Below are 17,065 nucleotides of genomic sequence, written 5' to 3' on the forward strand. Positions count from 1 at the left end.
ATCATCAACACCTACGCCCTAATCATCAACACCTACGCCCTTAAGCCCTAATCATCAACCCCTACACCCTAATCATCAACACCTACGCCCTTAAGCCCTAATCATCAACCCCTACACCCTAATCATCCACCCCCTACACCCTAATCATCAACCTCTACACCCTACACCCTAATCATCAACCCCTACACCCTAATCATCAACCCCTACACCCTAATCATCAACCCCTACACCCTAATCATCCACCCCTACGCCCTAATCATCAACCTCTAATCCCTTAAGCCCTAATCATCAACCCCTACACCCTAATCATCAACCCCTACACCCTAATCATCAACCCCTACACCCTAATCATCCACCCCTACGCCCTAATCATCAACCTCTAATCCCTTAAGCCCTAATCATCCACCCCTAAGCCCTAATCATCAACCCCTACACCCTAATCATCAACCCCTACACCCTAATCATCCACCCCTACGCCCTAATCATCAACCTCTAATCCCTTAAGCCCTAATCATCCACCCCTACGCCCTAATCATCAACCTCTACACCCTACACCCTAATCATCAACCCCTACACCCTAATCATCAACCCCTACACCCTAATCATCCACCCCTACGCCCTAATCATCCACCCCTACGCCCTAATCATCAACCCCCTACGCCCTAATCATCAACCTCTACGCCCTAATCATCAATCTCTAATCTCTAATCATCAACCCCTACGCCCTAATCATCATCCTGTCTGCTACCACTGAACTTTTAGACCCTATAACCCTGAGCCTAACCCACAAGCCTCAAACCCTCAGGTCCTATTCCTCAGCCTCAAATCTTTAAAGCCCAGAGTTCCTCTGTCCCAACCTCAGCAGAAGTGTGTGTGTGTGTGCGTGTGTGTGTGTGTGTGTGCGTGTGTGTGTGTGCGCTTACCTGAGGGCGCGTCCCATGGTCTCGTAGTTCATGTCAGGTTTGTTCTTGTGTTTTCCCCACAGCTTGGACACGGCTTTAGAGTCCACCAGCTTGAAGATGCCTTTCTCCCTCTGAGTCCACTTAATGTACCTGGGACAGGTGTTCTTATCCTGCAGCAGGTCCAACAGGAATTCCCACAGGTATGTACTGCCTACAGTACACACACACACACACACACACACAATCATCATCCCCACGCACACACCATTATCATAAACACCTCACCACCCACTTTATTAGGAACACCCGTACACCTGCTCATTCATGCAGTTATCCAATCAGCCAATCAAGTGGCAGCAGCACAATGCATATCATCATGCAGATGCAGGTGAAGAGCTTCAGGTAATGTTCACATCAAACATCACAATGTGGAAAAAATGTGATCTCTGTGACGTTAACAGTTGCATGGCTGCTGGTGCCGGATGAGTGTTTCAGAAACTGCTGATCTCCTGAGATTTTCACACACAGCAGTCTCTAGAGTTACACAGAACGGTGTGAAAAACAAAAAACATCTTGTGTGTGGAGGATCTGCCTCAGATTCCTGTTCTTGGCTGATAGGAGAGGAACCTGATGTGGTCTTCTGCTGCTGTAGCGCATCCACCTCAAGGTTCAATGTTTTGTGCATGTTGAGATGCTTTTCTGCTCACCACGGTTGTAAAGAGTGATTATATGAGTTACTATATCTTTCCTGGCAGCTCAAGGCGTTTCAGCCGCCAGACCCACGGTTCATGTCACAGAGATCACATTCTGCCCCATTTGGATGTGAACATTACTGACCTGTATCTGCACAGATGATACGCATTGTGCTGCTGCCACATGATTGATCACTGGATACCCGCATGAATGAACAGGTGTACACACTCACACACAGTCATCACACACACTCTTCACCATCATTCTTACACACAAACACACAGACTGACCTTTGCCCTCTCTTGACTTCTTCTTGATGCCTAAATCTGGAGAGCCATTGGGGATGGGGTGGGGCTTATTGGGTTTCCTCCCAGCTACAGAACACACACACACACACACACACACACCTCTTATATACAGCGGTCACACCAGTAAATAAAACGCTCTGCTGTGTTTACACTTGCAGCGTCAGGACACAACCATGTGGTCGTCTACAGAAACAGAAGGCGGAGCAATGTGGGCGTGGCTGAGCATCACACAGGTGAGCTCAGATTTATATGCAAATGATGTGGGACTGTTTGTTGTACAAGTGAAACCTCAATCAGTCATGTGATTAACGAGACGACCAGCAGGAGGCAGTAATGGCGTGTGTGTGTGTGTGTGTGTGTTTTTGTGTGTTCTTACTTTTCTTCTTCCTGCCATCTCTCTCTATCACTCTTGGTTCCTTGATTAAGGTCACCACCTCCATAGGCTCCGCCTCCTCTGTGCTGACCTCTACCACTGTTTCCGTGACAACATCAGGACGCATGGCGGCGTGAAGGAACTCCGGAGTGGACACACATGGAGGAACAAACACCTCTACACACACACACACACACACACACACACACACACACATCATCCTGAGGATGGAATGGGATTCAGCACTAGTGCCATCCTGAGACGTTACTGAACACACACACATCCGAATTACGTGTGTGTGTGTGTGTGTGTGTGTGTGTGAGTGTGTATATGTGTGTGTGTGTGTGTGTGTACCTGGACTGCGGTCTCCCCGTAAGCTGGAAGGTGAGTCCATGTGTAAAAGAGCTTCTGCTGCTTCAATTGTTTTATCAGAGCAGTGAACACTGGAGCCTCCATGTACTGATGCCTCCACTGTAACATACACACACACGCGCGCACACACACACACGCGCGCGCACACACACACACGCGCGCGCACACACAACAGAAATATGAAATAAGGATGTATCGTTAATGTGCCACTGAATACACACAGGTGTTTTAAATGTTCTACAACACAGGTGTAACACCGCTGTCCTGTGTGTTTCCCCTGCGTGTTTGCGTGTGTCCTGCGTTTGCGTGTTTGTGTCCTGCGTGTGCGTGTTTGTGTGTGTGTCCTGCGTGTGCGTGTTTGTGTGTGTGTCCTGCGTGTGCGTGTTTGTGCGTGTGTCCTGCGTGTGCGTGTTTGTGCGTGTGTCCTGCGTGTGCGTGTTTGTGTGTGTGTCCTGCGTGTGCGTTTGTGTGTGTGTCCTGCGTGTGCGTGTTTGTGCGTGTGTCCTGCGTGTGCGTGTTTGTGTGTGTGTCCTGCGTGTGCGTGTTTGTGCGTGTGTCCTGCGTGTGCGTGTTTGTGTGTGTGTCCTGCGTGTGCGTGTTTGTGCGTGTGTCCTGCGTGTGCGCGTTTGCGTGCGTTTGTGTGTCCTGCGCGCGTATTTGCCCGCTCAGACTGTGTGTGTGTGTGTGTGTGTGTGTGTGTGTGTGTGTGGGTGACCGCCGCTTCCTCAATCCCATAATTCCCTTCTCCGGATGACGGGATGGTCAGAGAGAGCCAGCGCTGCAGCTGAGGGGATTAAAGCGGGAGGAACTCTGCGGATTCACGCCGCACACGAGGAAACGCCGCCGCCGGCTGGGAGACAGCACACGCCCACCTCACCTGTGCTATTTAATCACATGACCCACAGCTCAAGACCCTCCATGCCCTCACCAAACTACCCTCACACCCCCTCACACCCCCGCCTCGCTGCACTACCCCCTCCACACACACACACACACACACAAAACCCCTCACCTGTCCCTGTCCATCCACTCCTCCTCCTGCACACTCCTGCACTGCCCATGTTTGGACAGGAGTGCCTTCTGTGCATACAGGGGCTATCTTTAGGCATTACACACACACACACACACACACACAGGTATACGTCATCCCCACAGTGAACTTAAGTGGTTACACACTGACAGGATCATCATCATGGGGGAGTTTAAAGGATCTACATCAGTATACACACACACACACACACACACACACACTTTATCTACACTATGGGAACTGCAGCTCGGTCTGTTTATTCACAAACCAAATTAACTGTCAAACCAAAGCCTCCTCTTATTCACACACACACACACACACACACACACACAGCCCATATTTCAGATCTGTAGCGCACTTTTAAGGGAGCGCAGATTGGTTTGAGACACATCCTCTCTGTGTGTGTGTGTGTGTGTGTGTGTGTGTCTCAGAATAGCAGCGCTGCGCTCCACTTCCCTGTTTACACGCTTTCCCTCCACTTCGCTTCCTGCCCATCATGCCCCGCCCCCCGCTCTGATTGGACAGTTTTCAGAGTGACGCATGAAGGGCGCGTAGCCGAGAGCGGCTGTGCTGAAAATTTCGAAAGCATCGTGCGTTCCTATTGGACAGACCTGGGTGTCAATCAAAGGGTGAGCCCCGCCCCCGGTGGAATAGCAACGCTTCCGCCATCGAAATATTTCTGGAAAAATAAATCAGATTTCAGTGCGCAAAAAAAAAAAAATAAATAAAATAAAGTAATGAATGTTGTTTAGTTTTGATCGATTTAAACACAACGATTTAAAGTTCTGAAAATACTGACCAGGCCTGGGGGAGCATCAGCAGTAAAATCAGTCGGGTTAGATAACGGACTCGGGGAGATTCGGGGGAAACTCCAGCTAGCACACGGAGTGTTAAAGCCATGAATAAAACTCACTTCTCTAAACACACATTACACTTATTAATGTATTTATTCGCCTGGAGTCAGGAGCTGTGCTGTTTCCCAGCCACATTTATTACATCCCAGTGAGAGTGAATAACACCGTCGCAGCCCTGTGAACAGCGCGCCATAAATCCGTTATAACGTTTTATCCTCATAAACTCATTAAAGGGGAGAAATTAAAAGCCCAGTGTGTCCTTCCTGTGCGAGACAGCGTGGCAGAGACGGAGGCGAGACAACACGCGCCACGTCCCAAATCCATCACTGCTCAACACATAGGGCACTACATAGGGGACATGCGTCATTGCGTCACGCACTACGTAGGGCGCGTGTGTAAGGACTCAGCTGCCGTTTGGGATTCGGCCTCGCGCGCTCACACTTCCTGGTTTCGCCTCCAAGCCCGTTATTTTACACTAGTACCAATAAACACACCATTACACCACCTCTGCACACTTTTATACACACTTTTCTAATACCTGCAAAATAGATACATGCATTCTAAAACGCATATTAGAATATTATAAACGCAGCCGCCATGCAGGTTTTACACACAGAACCGAACCAAGGTGATCCACTTCCTGCAGTGTGCCCTTAACTTCACAACTGCACCGGCGACCAGCAACTTCACCAAAACACACACACACACACTACCCCAGGTGTTAAAGCCGCTTTTTGAAAATTGTGCTCGCGTTACCTGCACGGATGAGTAAATCCAACTGGTTAGCGGCTCCCTCATGAAGCGACGTCGCCATGTTTAGCTTCACGTTCATACACATTGACTCGCGTTATTTTCTTTCGTTCCCACCCGCTCTCCGGCAGTTCCCGCCTCCCGCGCCTGGCCATGGCCCAGCCCTCCTGTGCTGAGATTGGCCAGTAGCTCATATTCACGAGCCTTCAGCCAATCACAGCACAGGAAGGTGTAACTGGTCGGAATGTGGGTGGGAGGAAAAACAACGCCACTGACTCGCATGCTAAGCGCTCTAAGCGAGATCACTCCGCCGCTAATAGCGCCGAAGCACCTCAGATCCTTCCGCTGCTCACACCTCCGTACTATAGGCAATATTTACCTCAGAAATAACTTATTTACATCATTATTTCAGTCTAATTTACACACTTTTATTAAACACACAGCTTATTCATAACATATATAAAATATATCCCTCACTAACTGACTGACTTCTCAAAGCCTCAGCTACAGAAAATTTACCTCAGAATAAAGTTAGCATGAGACCGCTAAACCTGCCACTAAAACCCACTAAACCTGCCACTAAAACCCTCTAAACCTGCCACTAAAACCCACTAAACCTGCCACTAAAACCCTCTAAACCTGCCACTAAAACCCACTAAACCTGCCACTAAAACCCACTAAACCTGCCACTAAAACCCTCTAAACCTGCCACTAAAACCCTCTAAACCTGCCACTAAAACCCTCTAAACCTGCCACTAAAACCCTCTAAACCTGCCACTAAAACCCACTAAACCTGCCACTAAAACCCACTAAACCTGCCACTAAAACCCTCTAAACCTGCCACTAAAACCCTCTAAACCTGCCACTAAAACCCTCTAAACCTGCCACTAAAACCCTCTAAACCTGCCACTAAAACCCTCTAAACCTGCCACTAAAACCCTCTAAACCTGCCACTAAAACCCACTAAACCTGCCACTAAAACCCTCTAAACCTGCCACTAAAACCCACTAAACCTGCCACTAAAACCCACTAAACCTGCCACTAAAACCCTCTAAACCTGCCACTAAAACCCTCTAAACCTGCCACTAAAACCCTCTAAACCTGCCACTAAAACCCACTAAACCTGCCACTAAAACCCTCTAAACCGCCACTAAAACCCACTAAACCTGCCACTAAAACCCTCTAAACCTGCCCACTAAAACCCACTAAACCTGCCACTAAAACCCACCTAAACCTGCCACTAAAACCCTCTAAACCTGCCACTAAAACCCTCTAAACCTGCCCTAAAACCCTCTAAACCTGCCACTAAAGCAGATTTGTGATCTAGTCTTTTTATTAACAGTGTGTATCACTTTCTTTCATACTACATTTTTATGTTAAATCCGTGCACATTTATAAAGAAAAGATGTTGAAATTGAGTCTGCTAATGCAGAAAAGCACAAGTCCACGTGGTGTGACTAAAAATAATAGTTTCACTTTAATAAGAGGTAATTAATAAATTATTTACATTTCTACTAAACTATAAGACTTTCCAGTGCTTCCAGACTTCCTAGTCTAATCGCTAATCCAAAATCCTGTGACCATTTCAAAAATACGTGTGTTCCATTTTCAATTAGTAATAATGTTGACGTTGATGATATTTATGCACAGATTATTTTAAAAAGGTTTTTATTTTGGTGAGCCCGGTTTAAGCCAGATCTCCATCATTCACAAATCAGAGAAGAAAAAAAGATGTGAAGCACCTCAGTGGATGTGTTATGGCTTTATAAACTATGATTGAATTACTGACTGAATTACTGACTGACAGACTGAATTACTGTATTACTGACTGACTGAATTACTGACTGACTGACTGAATTACTGTATTACTGACTGACTGAATTACTGACTGACAGACTGAATTACTGTATTACTGACTGACTGAATTACTGTATTACTGACTGACTGAATTACTGACTGACTGACTGAATTACTGTATTACTGACTGACTGAATTACTGTATTACTGACTGACTGACTGAATTACTGTATTACTGACTGACTGAATTACTGTATTACTGACTGACTGACTGAATTACTGTATTACTGACTGACTGACTGAATTACTGTATTACTGACTGAATTACTGACTGAATTACTGTATTACTGCCTGACTGACTGAATTACTGACTGACAGACTGAATTACTGTATTACTGACAGACTGAACTACTGTATTAATGACTGACTGAATTACTGACTGACTGAATTACTGACTGACTGACTGAATTACTGACTGACTGACTGAATTACTGTATTACTGACTGACTGAATTACTGTATTACTGACTGACTGACTGAATTACTGACTGAATTACTGTATTACTGACTGAATTACTGTATTACTGACTGAATTACTGTATTACTGACTGAATTACTGACTGACTGACTGAATTACTGACTGACTGACTGACTGAATTACTGACTGACTGACTGAATTACTGTATTACTGACTGACTGAATTACTGTATTACTGACTGACTGAATTACTGTATTACTGACTGAATTACTGTATTACTGACTGACTGACTGAATTACTGACTGACTGACTGACAATTACTGCATTACTGACTGACTGAATTACTGCATGACTGACTGACTGAATTACTGTATTACTGACTGACTGACTGAATTACTGCATTACTGACTGACTGACTGAATTACTGACTGACTGACTGAATTACTGCATGACTGACTGAATTACTGTATTACTGACTGACTGAATTACTGACTGACTGAATTACTGACTGACTGACTGACTGAATTACTGCATTACTGACTGACTGACTGAATTACTGTATTACTGACTGAATTACTGTATTACTGACTGACTGAATTACTGACTGACTGAATTACTGTATTACTGACTGAATTACTGTATTACTGACTGACTGAATTACTGTATTACTGACTGACTGACTGAATTACTGCATTACTGACTGACTGACTGAATTACTGACTGGACTGACTGACTGAATTACTGACTGACTGACTGAATTACTGTATTACTGACTGACTGAATTACTGTATTACTGACTGACTGACTGAATTACTGTATTACTGACTGACTGACTGAATTACTGTATTACTGACTGACTGAATTACTGCATTACTGACTGACTGACTGAATTACTGACTGACTGACTGACTGAATTACTGACTGACTGACTGAATTACTGTATTACTGACTGACTGAATTACTGCATTACTGACTGACTGATTGAATTACTGACTGACTGAATTACTGACTGACTGACTGAATTACTGTATTACTGACTGACTGAATTACTGACTGACTGAATTACTGACTGACTGACTGAATTACTGCATGACTGACTGACTGACTGAATTACTGTATTACTGACTGACTGAATTACTGACTGACTGACTGAATTACTGTATTACTGACTGAATTACTGTATTACTGACTGAATTACTGTATTACTGACTGAATTACTGTATTACTGACTGACTGAATTACTGTATTACTGACTGAATTACTGTATTACTGACTGAATTACTGTATTACTGACTGAATTACTGCATTACTGACTGACTGAATTACTGACTGACTGACTGAATTACTGTATTACTGACTGACTGACTGAATTACTGCATTACTGACTGACTGAATTACTGACTGACTGAATTACTGACTGACTGAATTACTGACTGACTGACTGAATTACTGACTGAATTACTGTATTACTGACTGAATTACTGTATCACTGACTGACTGACTGAATTACTGCATTACTGACTGACTGACTGAATTACTGACTGACTGAATTACTGTATTACTGACTGAATTACTGCATTACTGACTGACTGACTGAATTACTGACTGACTGACTGAATTACTGACTGACTGACTGAATTACTGACTGAATTACTGACTGAATTACTGACTGACTGACTGAATTACTGTATTACTGACTGACTGAATTACTGACTGACTGACTGACTGAATTACTGTGTTACTGACTGATTGAATTACTGTATTACTGACTGACTGAATTACTGACTGACTGACTGACTGAATTACTGACTGACTGACTGAATTACTGTATTACTGACTGACTGAATTACTGACTGACTGACTGAATTACTGTATTACTGACTGACTGAATTACTGTATTACTGACTGACTGACTGAATTACTGCATTACTGACTGACTGACTGAATTACTGACTGACTGACTGACTGAATTACTGACTGACTGACTGAATTACTGTATTACTGACTGACTGAATTACTGTATTACTGACTGACTGACTGAATTACTGTATTACTGACTGACTGACTGAATTACTGTATTACTGACTGACTGAATTACTGCATTACTGACTGACTGACTGAATTACTGACTGACTGACTGACTGAATTACTGACTGACTGAATTACTGTATTACTGACTGACTGAATTACTGCATTACTGACTGACTGATTGAATTACTGACTGACTGAATTACTGACTGACTGACTGAATTACTGTATTACTGACTGACTGAATTACTGACTGACTGACTGAATTACTGACTGACTGACTGAATTACTGCATGACTGACTGACTGACTGAATTACTGTATTACTGACTGACTGAATTACTGACTGACTGACTGAATTACTGTATTACTGACTGAATTACTGTATTACTGACTGAATTACTGTATTACTGACTGAATTACTGTATTACTGACTGACTGAATTACTGTATTACTGACTGAATTACTGTATTACTGACTGAATTACTGTATTACTGACTGAATTACTGCATTACTGACTGACTGAATTACTGACTGACTGACTGAATTACTGTATTACTGACTGACTGACTGAATTACTGCATTACTGACTGACTGAATTACTGACTGACTGAATTACTGACTGACTGAATTACTGACTGACTGAATTACTGACTGACTGACTGAATTACTGACTGAATTACTGTATTACTGACTGAATTACTGTATCACTGACTGACTGACTGAATTACTGCATTACTGACTGACTGACTGAATTACTGACTGACTGAATTACTGTATTACTGACTGAATTACTGCATTACTGACTGACTGACTGAATTACTGACTGACTGACTGAATTACTGACTGACTGACTGAATTACTGACTGAATTACTGACTGAATTACTGACTGACTGACTGAATTACTGTATTACTGACTGACTGAATTACTGACTGACTGACTGACTGAATTACTGTGTTACTGACTGATTGAATTACTGTATTACTGACTGACTGAATTACTGACTGACTGACTGACTGAATTACTGACTGACTGACTGAATTACTGTATTACTGACTGACTGAATTACTGACTGACTGACTGAATTACTGTATTACTGACTGACTGAATTACTGTATTACTGACTGACTGAATTACTGACTGACTGACTGAATTACTGTATTACTGACTGACTGAATTACTGACTGACTGACTGAATTACTGTATTACTGACTTACTGAATTTCTGACTGAATTACTGACTGAAGTACTGACTGACTGAATTATTGACTTACTGACTGAATTATTGACTGACTGAATGACTGACTGAATAACTGACTGACTGATGGTTTGAGTTTTGTGGTCATACTGCAGGGCTGCATTTCTGCACACAGCCACAGGAGGGCAGAGGCGGTGCTAACATTGCTAACAAGAAACTTCTATGCAGAAAGAAAAAAATTACTTTTATCCACAAAACCTTAGCATGTGTCAGTGAACAGGACAACTCCAGGCTAACAGCATAACAGAAAAAATGTACTGAACAAATACTTAACTGCAGTGTGTCATCATGTTTGTCTGCTGATTAACTGACAAAAAAAAATCTACACACTTTTATTTCTGTCATGAGAGGAAGCCATCAGATAAATCCGCCAGACTGTCTGCACTAACAGGAACACGATATAATCAATTTAAAAATTGAACATTATTTATGATCGCCTACATATTGAAAAAAATTATTAAATGGTGATAGCACATCTGAACCTGCGCTTTTGTTACCGAACGATCCGTCTCTTGACTGCTTCTTTATAATTCCCAGCTTCTCCACTTGCTGTCTATTGGCTCACAAGACTAAGGTTCGTGAATTCACAGGTCAAAGGTCACCTAGATAAATTTGGCACAAAGTTAAAACAAACAAACAGAAATGTGTATCTTTCATGTTCCGAGTGCTTTCCCCTTTAGCTTTAACGCCAGGCGAATTTTATTTGTTTTTGTTCTGACTGCTGCTTTAGCTGAAATGCAGAAAAGTGTAGCGTTCAGGTGTTTCCTGTGCCTCTGCAGCCATGAGTCAGAAATAACAACCATAAATGTTGGCACCCCTGGGGGCAGTTAGCGAGGTGGACTATACAGTCTGGCTGTGGATTACTGAACTCCCCTCACTTCACACCCCTATGACTGGTAACGAGCTGTAACGTGTTTCTCTAAACTCTATTTAACTTTATTATATTTCGTAGACGTTGATAAATTATTACTGGAGTAAGTTTAAAATCATTTCCCTCCAAGACTATGTGACTGAATTTCAAACGGAAAAGGATAGGATTCCAGTAGGGAGCAGCAGGGAGACAGTAGGGAGCAGCAGGGAGACAGTAAGGAGCAGCAGGGAGACAGTAAGGAGCAGCAGGGAGACAGTAGGGAGCAGCAGGGAGACAGTAGGGAGCAGCAGGGAGACAGTAGGGAGCAGCAGGGAGACAGTAAGGAGCAGCAGGGAGACAGTAGGGGGCAGCAGGGAGACAGTACGAAGCAGCAGTGAGACAGTACGGAGCAGCAGTGAGACAGTAAGGAGCAGCAGGGAGACAGTAGGGAGCAGCAGGGAGACAGTAAGGAGCAGCAGGGAGACAGTAAGGAGCAGCAGGGAGACAGTACGAAGCAGCAGGGAGACAGTACGGAGCAGCAGTGAGACAGTAAGGAGCAGCAGGGAGACAGTAGGGAGCAGCAGGGAGACAGTAAGGAGCAGCAGGGAGACAGTAAGGAGCAGCAGGGAGACAGTAAGGAGCAGCAGGGAGACAGTAAGGAGCAGCAGGGAGACAGTAGGGAGCAGCAGTGAGACAGTAGGGAGCAGCAGGGAGACAGTAGGGAGCAGCAGTGAGACAGTAGGGAGCAGCAGGGAGACAGTAAGGAGCAGCAGTGAGACAGTAAGGAGCAGCAGGGAGACAGTAAGGAGCAGCAGGGAGACAGTAAGGAGCAGCAGGGAGACAGTACGAAGCAGCAGGGAGACAGTACGGAGCAGCAGGGAGACAGTAGGGAGCAGCAGGGAGACAGTAAGGAGCAGCAGGGAGACAGTAAGGAGCAGCAGGGAGACAGTAGGGAGCAGCAGGGAGACAGTAAGGAGCAGCAGGGAGACAGTAGGGAGCAGCAGGGAGACAGTAAGGAGCAGCAGGGAGACAGTAGGGAGCAGCAGGGAGACAGTACGAAGCAGCAGGGAGACAGTACGGAGCAGCAGGGAGACAGTAGGGAGCAGCAGGGAGACAGTAAGGAGCAGCAGGGAGACAGTAAGGAGCAGCAGGGAGACAGTAGGGAGCAGCAGGGAGACAGTAAGGAGCAGCAGGGAGACAGTAGGGAGCAGCAGGGAGACAGTACGAAGCAGCAGGGAGACAGTACGGAGCAGCAGGGAGACAGTAGGGAGCAGCAGGGAGACAGTAAGGAGCAGCAGGGAGACAGTAAGGAGCAGCAGGGAGACAGTAGGGAGCAGCAGGGAGACAGTAGGGAGCAGCAGGGAGACAGTAAGGAGCAGCAGGGAGACAGTAGGGAGCAGCAGGGAGACAGTACGAAGCAGCAGTGAGACAGTACGGAGCAGCAGTGAGACAGTAAGGAGCAGCAGGGAGACAGTAGGGAGCAGCAGGGAGACAGTAAGGAGCAGCAGGGAGACAGTAAGGAGCAGCAGGGAGACAGTACGAAGCAGCAGGGAGACAGTACGGAGCAGCAGTGAGACAGTAAGGAGCAGCAGGGAGACAGTAGGGAGCAGCAGGGAGACAGTAAGGAGCAGCAGGGAGACAGTAAGGAGCAGCAGGGAGACAGTAGGGAGCAGCAGTGAGACAGTAGGGAGCAGCAGGGAGACAGTAGGGAGCAGCAGGGAGACAGTACGAAGCAGCAGGGAGACAGTACGGAGCAGCAGTGAGACAGTAGGGAGCAGCAGGGAGACAGTAAGGAGCAGCAGTGAGACAGTAAGGAGCAGCAGGGAGACAGTAGGGAGCAGCAGGGAGACAGTAAGGAGCAGCAGGGAGACAGTAGGGAGCAGCAGGGAGACAGTACGAAGCAGCAGGGAGACAGTAGGGAGCAGCAGGGAGACAGTAGGGAGCAGCAGGGAGACAGTAAGGAGCAGCAGGGAGACAGTAAGGAGCAGCAGGGAGACAGTAAGGAGCAGCAGGGAGACAGTAGGGAGCAGCAGGGAGACAGTAAGGAGCAGCAGGGAGACAGTAAGGAGCAGCAGTGAGACAGTAAGGAGCAGCAGTGAGACAGTAAGGAGCAGCAGTAAGGAGCAGCAGGGAGACAGTAAGGAGCAGCAGGGAGACAGTAAGGAGCAGCAGGGAGACAGTAGGGAGCAGCAGGGAGACAGTAGGGAGCAGCAGTGAGACAGTAAGGAGCAGCAGGGAGACAGTAGGGAGCAGCAGGGAGACAGTAGGGAGCAGCAGTGAGACAGTAAGGAGCAGCAGGGAGACAGTAAGGAGCAGCAGTGAGACAGTAAGGAGCAGCAGTGAGACAGTAAGGAGCAGCAGGGAGACAGTAGGGAGCAGCAGTGAGACAGTAAGGAGCAGCAGGGAGACAGTAGGGAGCAGCAGGGAGACAGTAAGGAGCAGCAGTGAGCTGCAGTTCGGCAGACAGCCACATGGGGCCGGTGTCCGTGTGCAGCTCACTCCACGTTGTGTTTCGGTGTTAACATTTTACGCTACATTATACATACAGATGCATGTTAGAAAGTGTGTGAGTGTGTAAAGTGTGTGTGTGTGTGTGTGTTACCTGTTTCCACTACTTCCGTCTCCACTTCCTGTTCCTCAGCGACGCCCTGCATAAGCTCCGTGTTCTCATCGTACACAAACACCTGTGCAGGTGAGCACTCCTCCTCTTCTTCCTGATCACACACTCCCTCTACCTCACACACATCCTCACACACTCCCTCCACCTCACACACACCTTCACACACTCCCTCCACCTCACACACTCCCTCCACCTCACACACACCGTCTTCCTGTTACACACAGACAGCAAGAGAGAGAGAGAGAGAGAGAGAGAGATCAGTCTGGAGAGGGCTGCGTTCAGATGTGTTCATCAGATAAGTGTGTGTGTGTGTGTGTGTGTGTGTGTGTGTGTGTGTGTGTGTGTGTGTGTGTGTGCGCACCTGATGTAGATCCTCCACTGCAGTGACGTACTCCAACACGGCTCCTCCGCTGTCTACCAACACCACAGACGTCATCCCTCATTCCCTACACACACACACACACACACAGAGAGACAAAGTGGTCAGTTCCCCAGTCACCTCCCGCCAGTGCTGAGAGTCTGTCTGTATCTCTCCCGGCCTTAAATCCTCCCGTATGTCTCTCTGTCTCTCACTCACTTGTATCTCTCTCTCTGAAGTGTGTGTGTGTGAGAGTGTGTTCATATGAAAGCGGCATCACATGGCCAAACACAAGGCCACTTTTGTTTCTACACCAGACTGACCACACACACACACACACACACACACACACACAGTAGAGATGTGCGGTATATCAGTACTGGAAAATACCGGTATATATTATATTTCAAACGGTACGATATCATAATTTTGCTCAGTTCGGTATTTCATTCGCTGCTGTTCTGAAGTTCACCACTAGGCGGCAGTGTTACCCAAATTGACGCGAAACCAGCAAGCATGAAAACAACAATGGATCAAACAGGTGAAACTCACTCTACGCGTCCGAAATTAATAAATAAAGAAAGCGTTAGAAGTGAAATATGGCATTACTTTACCTACAAAAGTGATGAAAAAGGTGAACCAGCCGACGTTAATTCACCAGTCTGCAAGCGCTGCTATAAGTCCTGTGCTGCCCCTCAGCAAACGCCTGTCACTCGCTCAGCCTGATTAGTTCAAGGAGTTAAAAGATCGACAGGTGAGTGTCTCTTTCAACTGATTTAATTTAGACTTTTATTTTAAAGAGATCATCAATATTATTTTTAGTATTAGTAATAGTGATGAAGGGCATGTTACTGCTGTGACGACCTCTAAAGGGAAGCAGCTGAGTGAGAGAGAGAGAGAGAGACAGAGAGAGAGAGAGAGAGAGAGACAGAGAGAGAGAGAGACAGAGAGAGAGAGAGAGAGAGAGAGAGACAGAGAGAGAGACAGAGAGAGAGAGAGAGAGAGAGAGAGAGAGGGAGAGAGAGACAGAGAGAGAGAGAGAGAGAGGGAGAGAGAGAGAGAGAGAGAGAGACAGAGAGAGAGGGAGAGAGAGGGAGAGAGAGACAGAGAGAGAGAGGGAGAGAGAGAGAGGGAGAGAGAGGGAGAGAGAGAGAATGAGTGTGAGAGAGAGGGAGAGAGAGGGAGAGAGAGAGAGGGAGAGAGAGAGAGAAGTATAAATGAAGAGTTTGGTTCCAAACCGCGACTAACGCCAGTCTCCCTTCTCTGCAGAATGCGATACAGCCGCTCAGCCAATCACAGCGCACCATTCCACGCACTGTAAACAGTAATGGCGGCGCTCTGAATATACCCGGCATCCTAGTGTTCCTCATCTACTTTGTACTTTGTGATCAACAAACCAACAAAAAATGAATAATTCTGACGGTATTGATGAACCTGATTCTGATACATTTTCTTTGCACCATTTGATAAAGACTGAAGAGATATGAAGAGATGATCCTTTTTTAATTTCATCTCTTCAGTTTTTTCTTCCAAAATCAAAATCTGACCTGTTCCATGTAGGTTTTTTTTTTTTCCCCACAATTGTTCATGCAGAGTTTCAAGCAGTGTGTTTAATAAAATTGTTTTCACTTATATTTTGAGGCTGGTTATTTGTCACCTATGGTATCGATTTAGTATCGTCAAAATGGTGGTATCGAGCCATCCCTAACACAGTCTGAGGCTACTGAACAAATACTGACATTTTAATAACTACAACGTATTTATTTATATGTACACTGTACGCACTCTGTACACCAGAAACCTGTTCTTATTTCTCCTATTAAATCCACTGAATGTTTATGAAGCACACAAAAGAAACTGAATATACTGTATACAGACTCTACTGAACACGTACTGAACACGTACTGAACACGTACTGAACCTACTGAACACGTACTGAACACGTACTGAACACGTACTGAACCTACTGAACACGTACTGAACCTACTGAACACGTACTGAACCCGTACTGAACACGTACTGAACCTACTGACCACGTACTGACCACGTACTGAACACGTACCGAACCTACTGAACACGTACTGAACACGTACTGAACGAACTGAATCTACTGAACACGTACTGAACCTACTGAACACGTACTGAACCTACTGAACACGTACTGAATCTATTGAACACGTACTGAACACGTACTGAACACGTACTGAACCTACTGAACACGTACTGAACCTACTGAACACGTACTGAACACGTACTGAATCTATTGAACACGTACTGAACACGTACTGAACACGTACTGAACCTACTGAACACGTACTGAATATACTGAACACGTACCGAACACGTACTGAACGAACTGAATCTACTGAACATGTACTGAATCTACTGAACACGT

At 45.6% G+C, this 17,065-nt stretch overlaps 1 protein-coding gene across 4 annotated transcripts in view; it reads right to left on the bottom strand.

The window, feature by feature from the left end:
- The window catches only part of elf2b (E74-like factor 2b (ets domain transcription factor)), a 28,324-nt gene that overhangs the window by 10,152 nt on the left and 1,107 nt on the right, over window positions 1-17,065 (bottom strand). Inside the window, exons 2-9 of one of the 4 annotated variants that reach the window (XM_053230747.1) lie at window positions 15,909-15,985; window positions 15,285-15,392; window positions 14,674-14,758; window positions 14,295-14,523; window positions 2,631-2,747; window positions 2,280-2,453; window positions 1,886-1,969; window positions 924-1,113 (exon numbers count right to left, since the gene is read on the bottom strand). In XM_053230747.1, coding sequence (XP_053086722.1) covers window positions 924-1,113; window positions 1,886-1,969; window positions 2,280-2,453; window positions 2,631-2,747; window positions 14,295-14,523; window positions 14,674-14,748 — 869 coding nt within the window. In that variant the 5' untranslated portion in view covers window positions 14,749-14,758; window positions 15,285-15,392; window positions 15,909-15,985. Of the gene's footprint in view, window positions 1-923; window positions 1,114-1,885; window positions 1,970-2,279; window positions 2,454-2,630; window positions 2,748-5,288; window positions 5,898-14,294; window positions 14,524-14,673; window positions 14,759-15,284; window positions 15,393-15,908; window positions 15,986-17,065 lie in introns of those variants that run through there. The other 3 variants (XM_053230745.1, XM_053230746.1, XM_053230748.1) reach the window with 3 other exon arrangements.

This window comes from Pangasianodon hypophthalmus, chromosome 28 (genome assembly GCF_027358585.1).
Source record: "Pangasianodon hypophthalmus isolate fPanHyp1 chromosome 28, fPanHyp1.pri, whole genome shotgun sequence".
Classification (NCBI taxonomy): Eukaryota; Metazoa; Chordata; class Actinopteri; order Siluriformes; family Pangasiidae; genus Pangasianodon; species Pangasianodon hypophthalmus.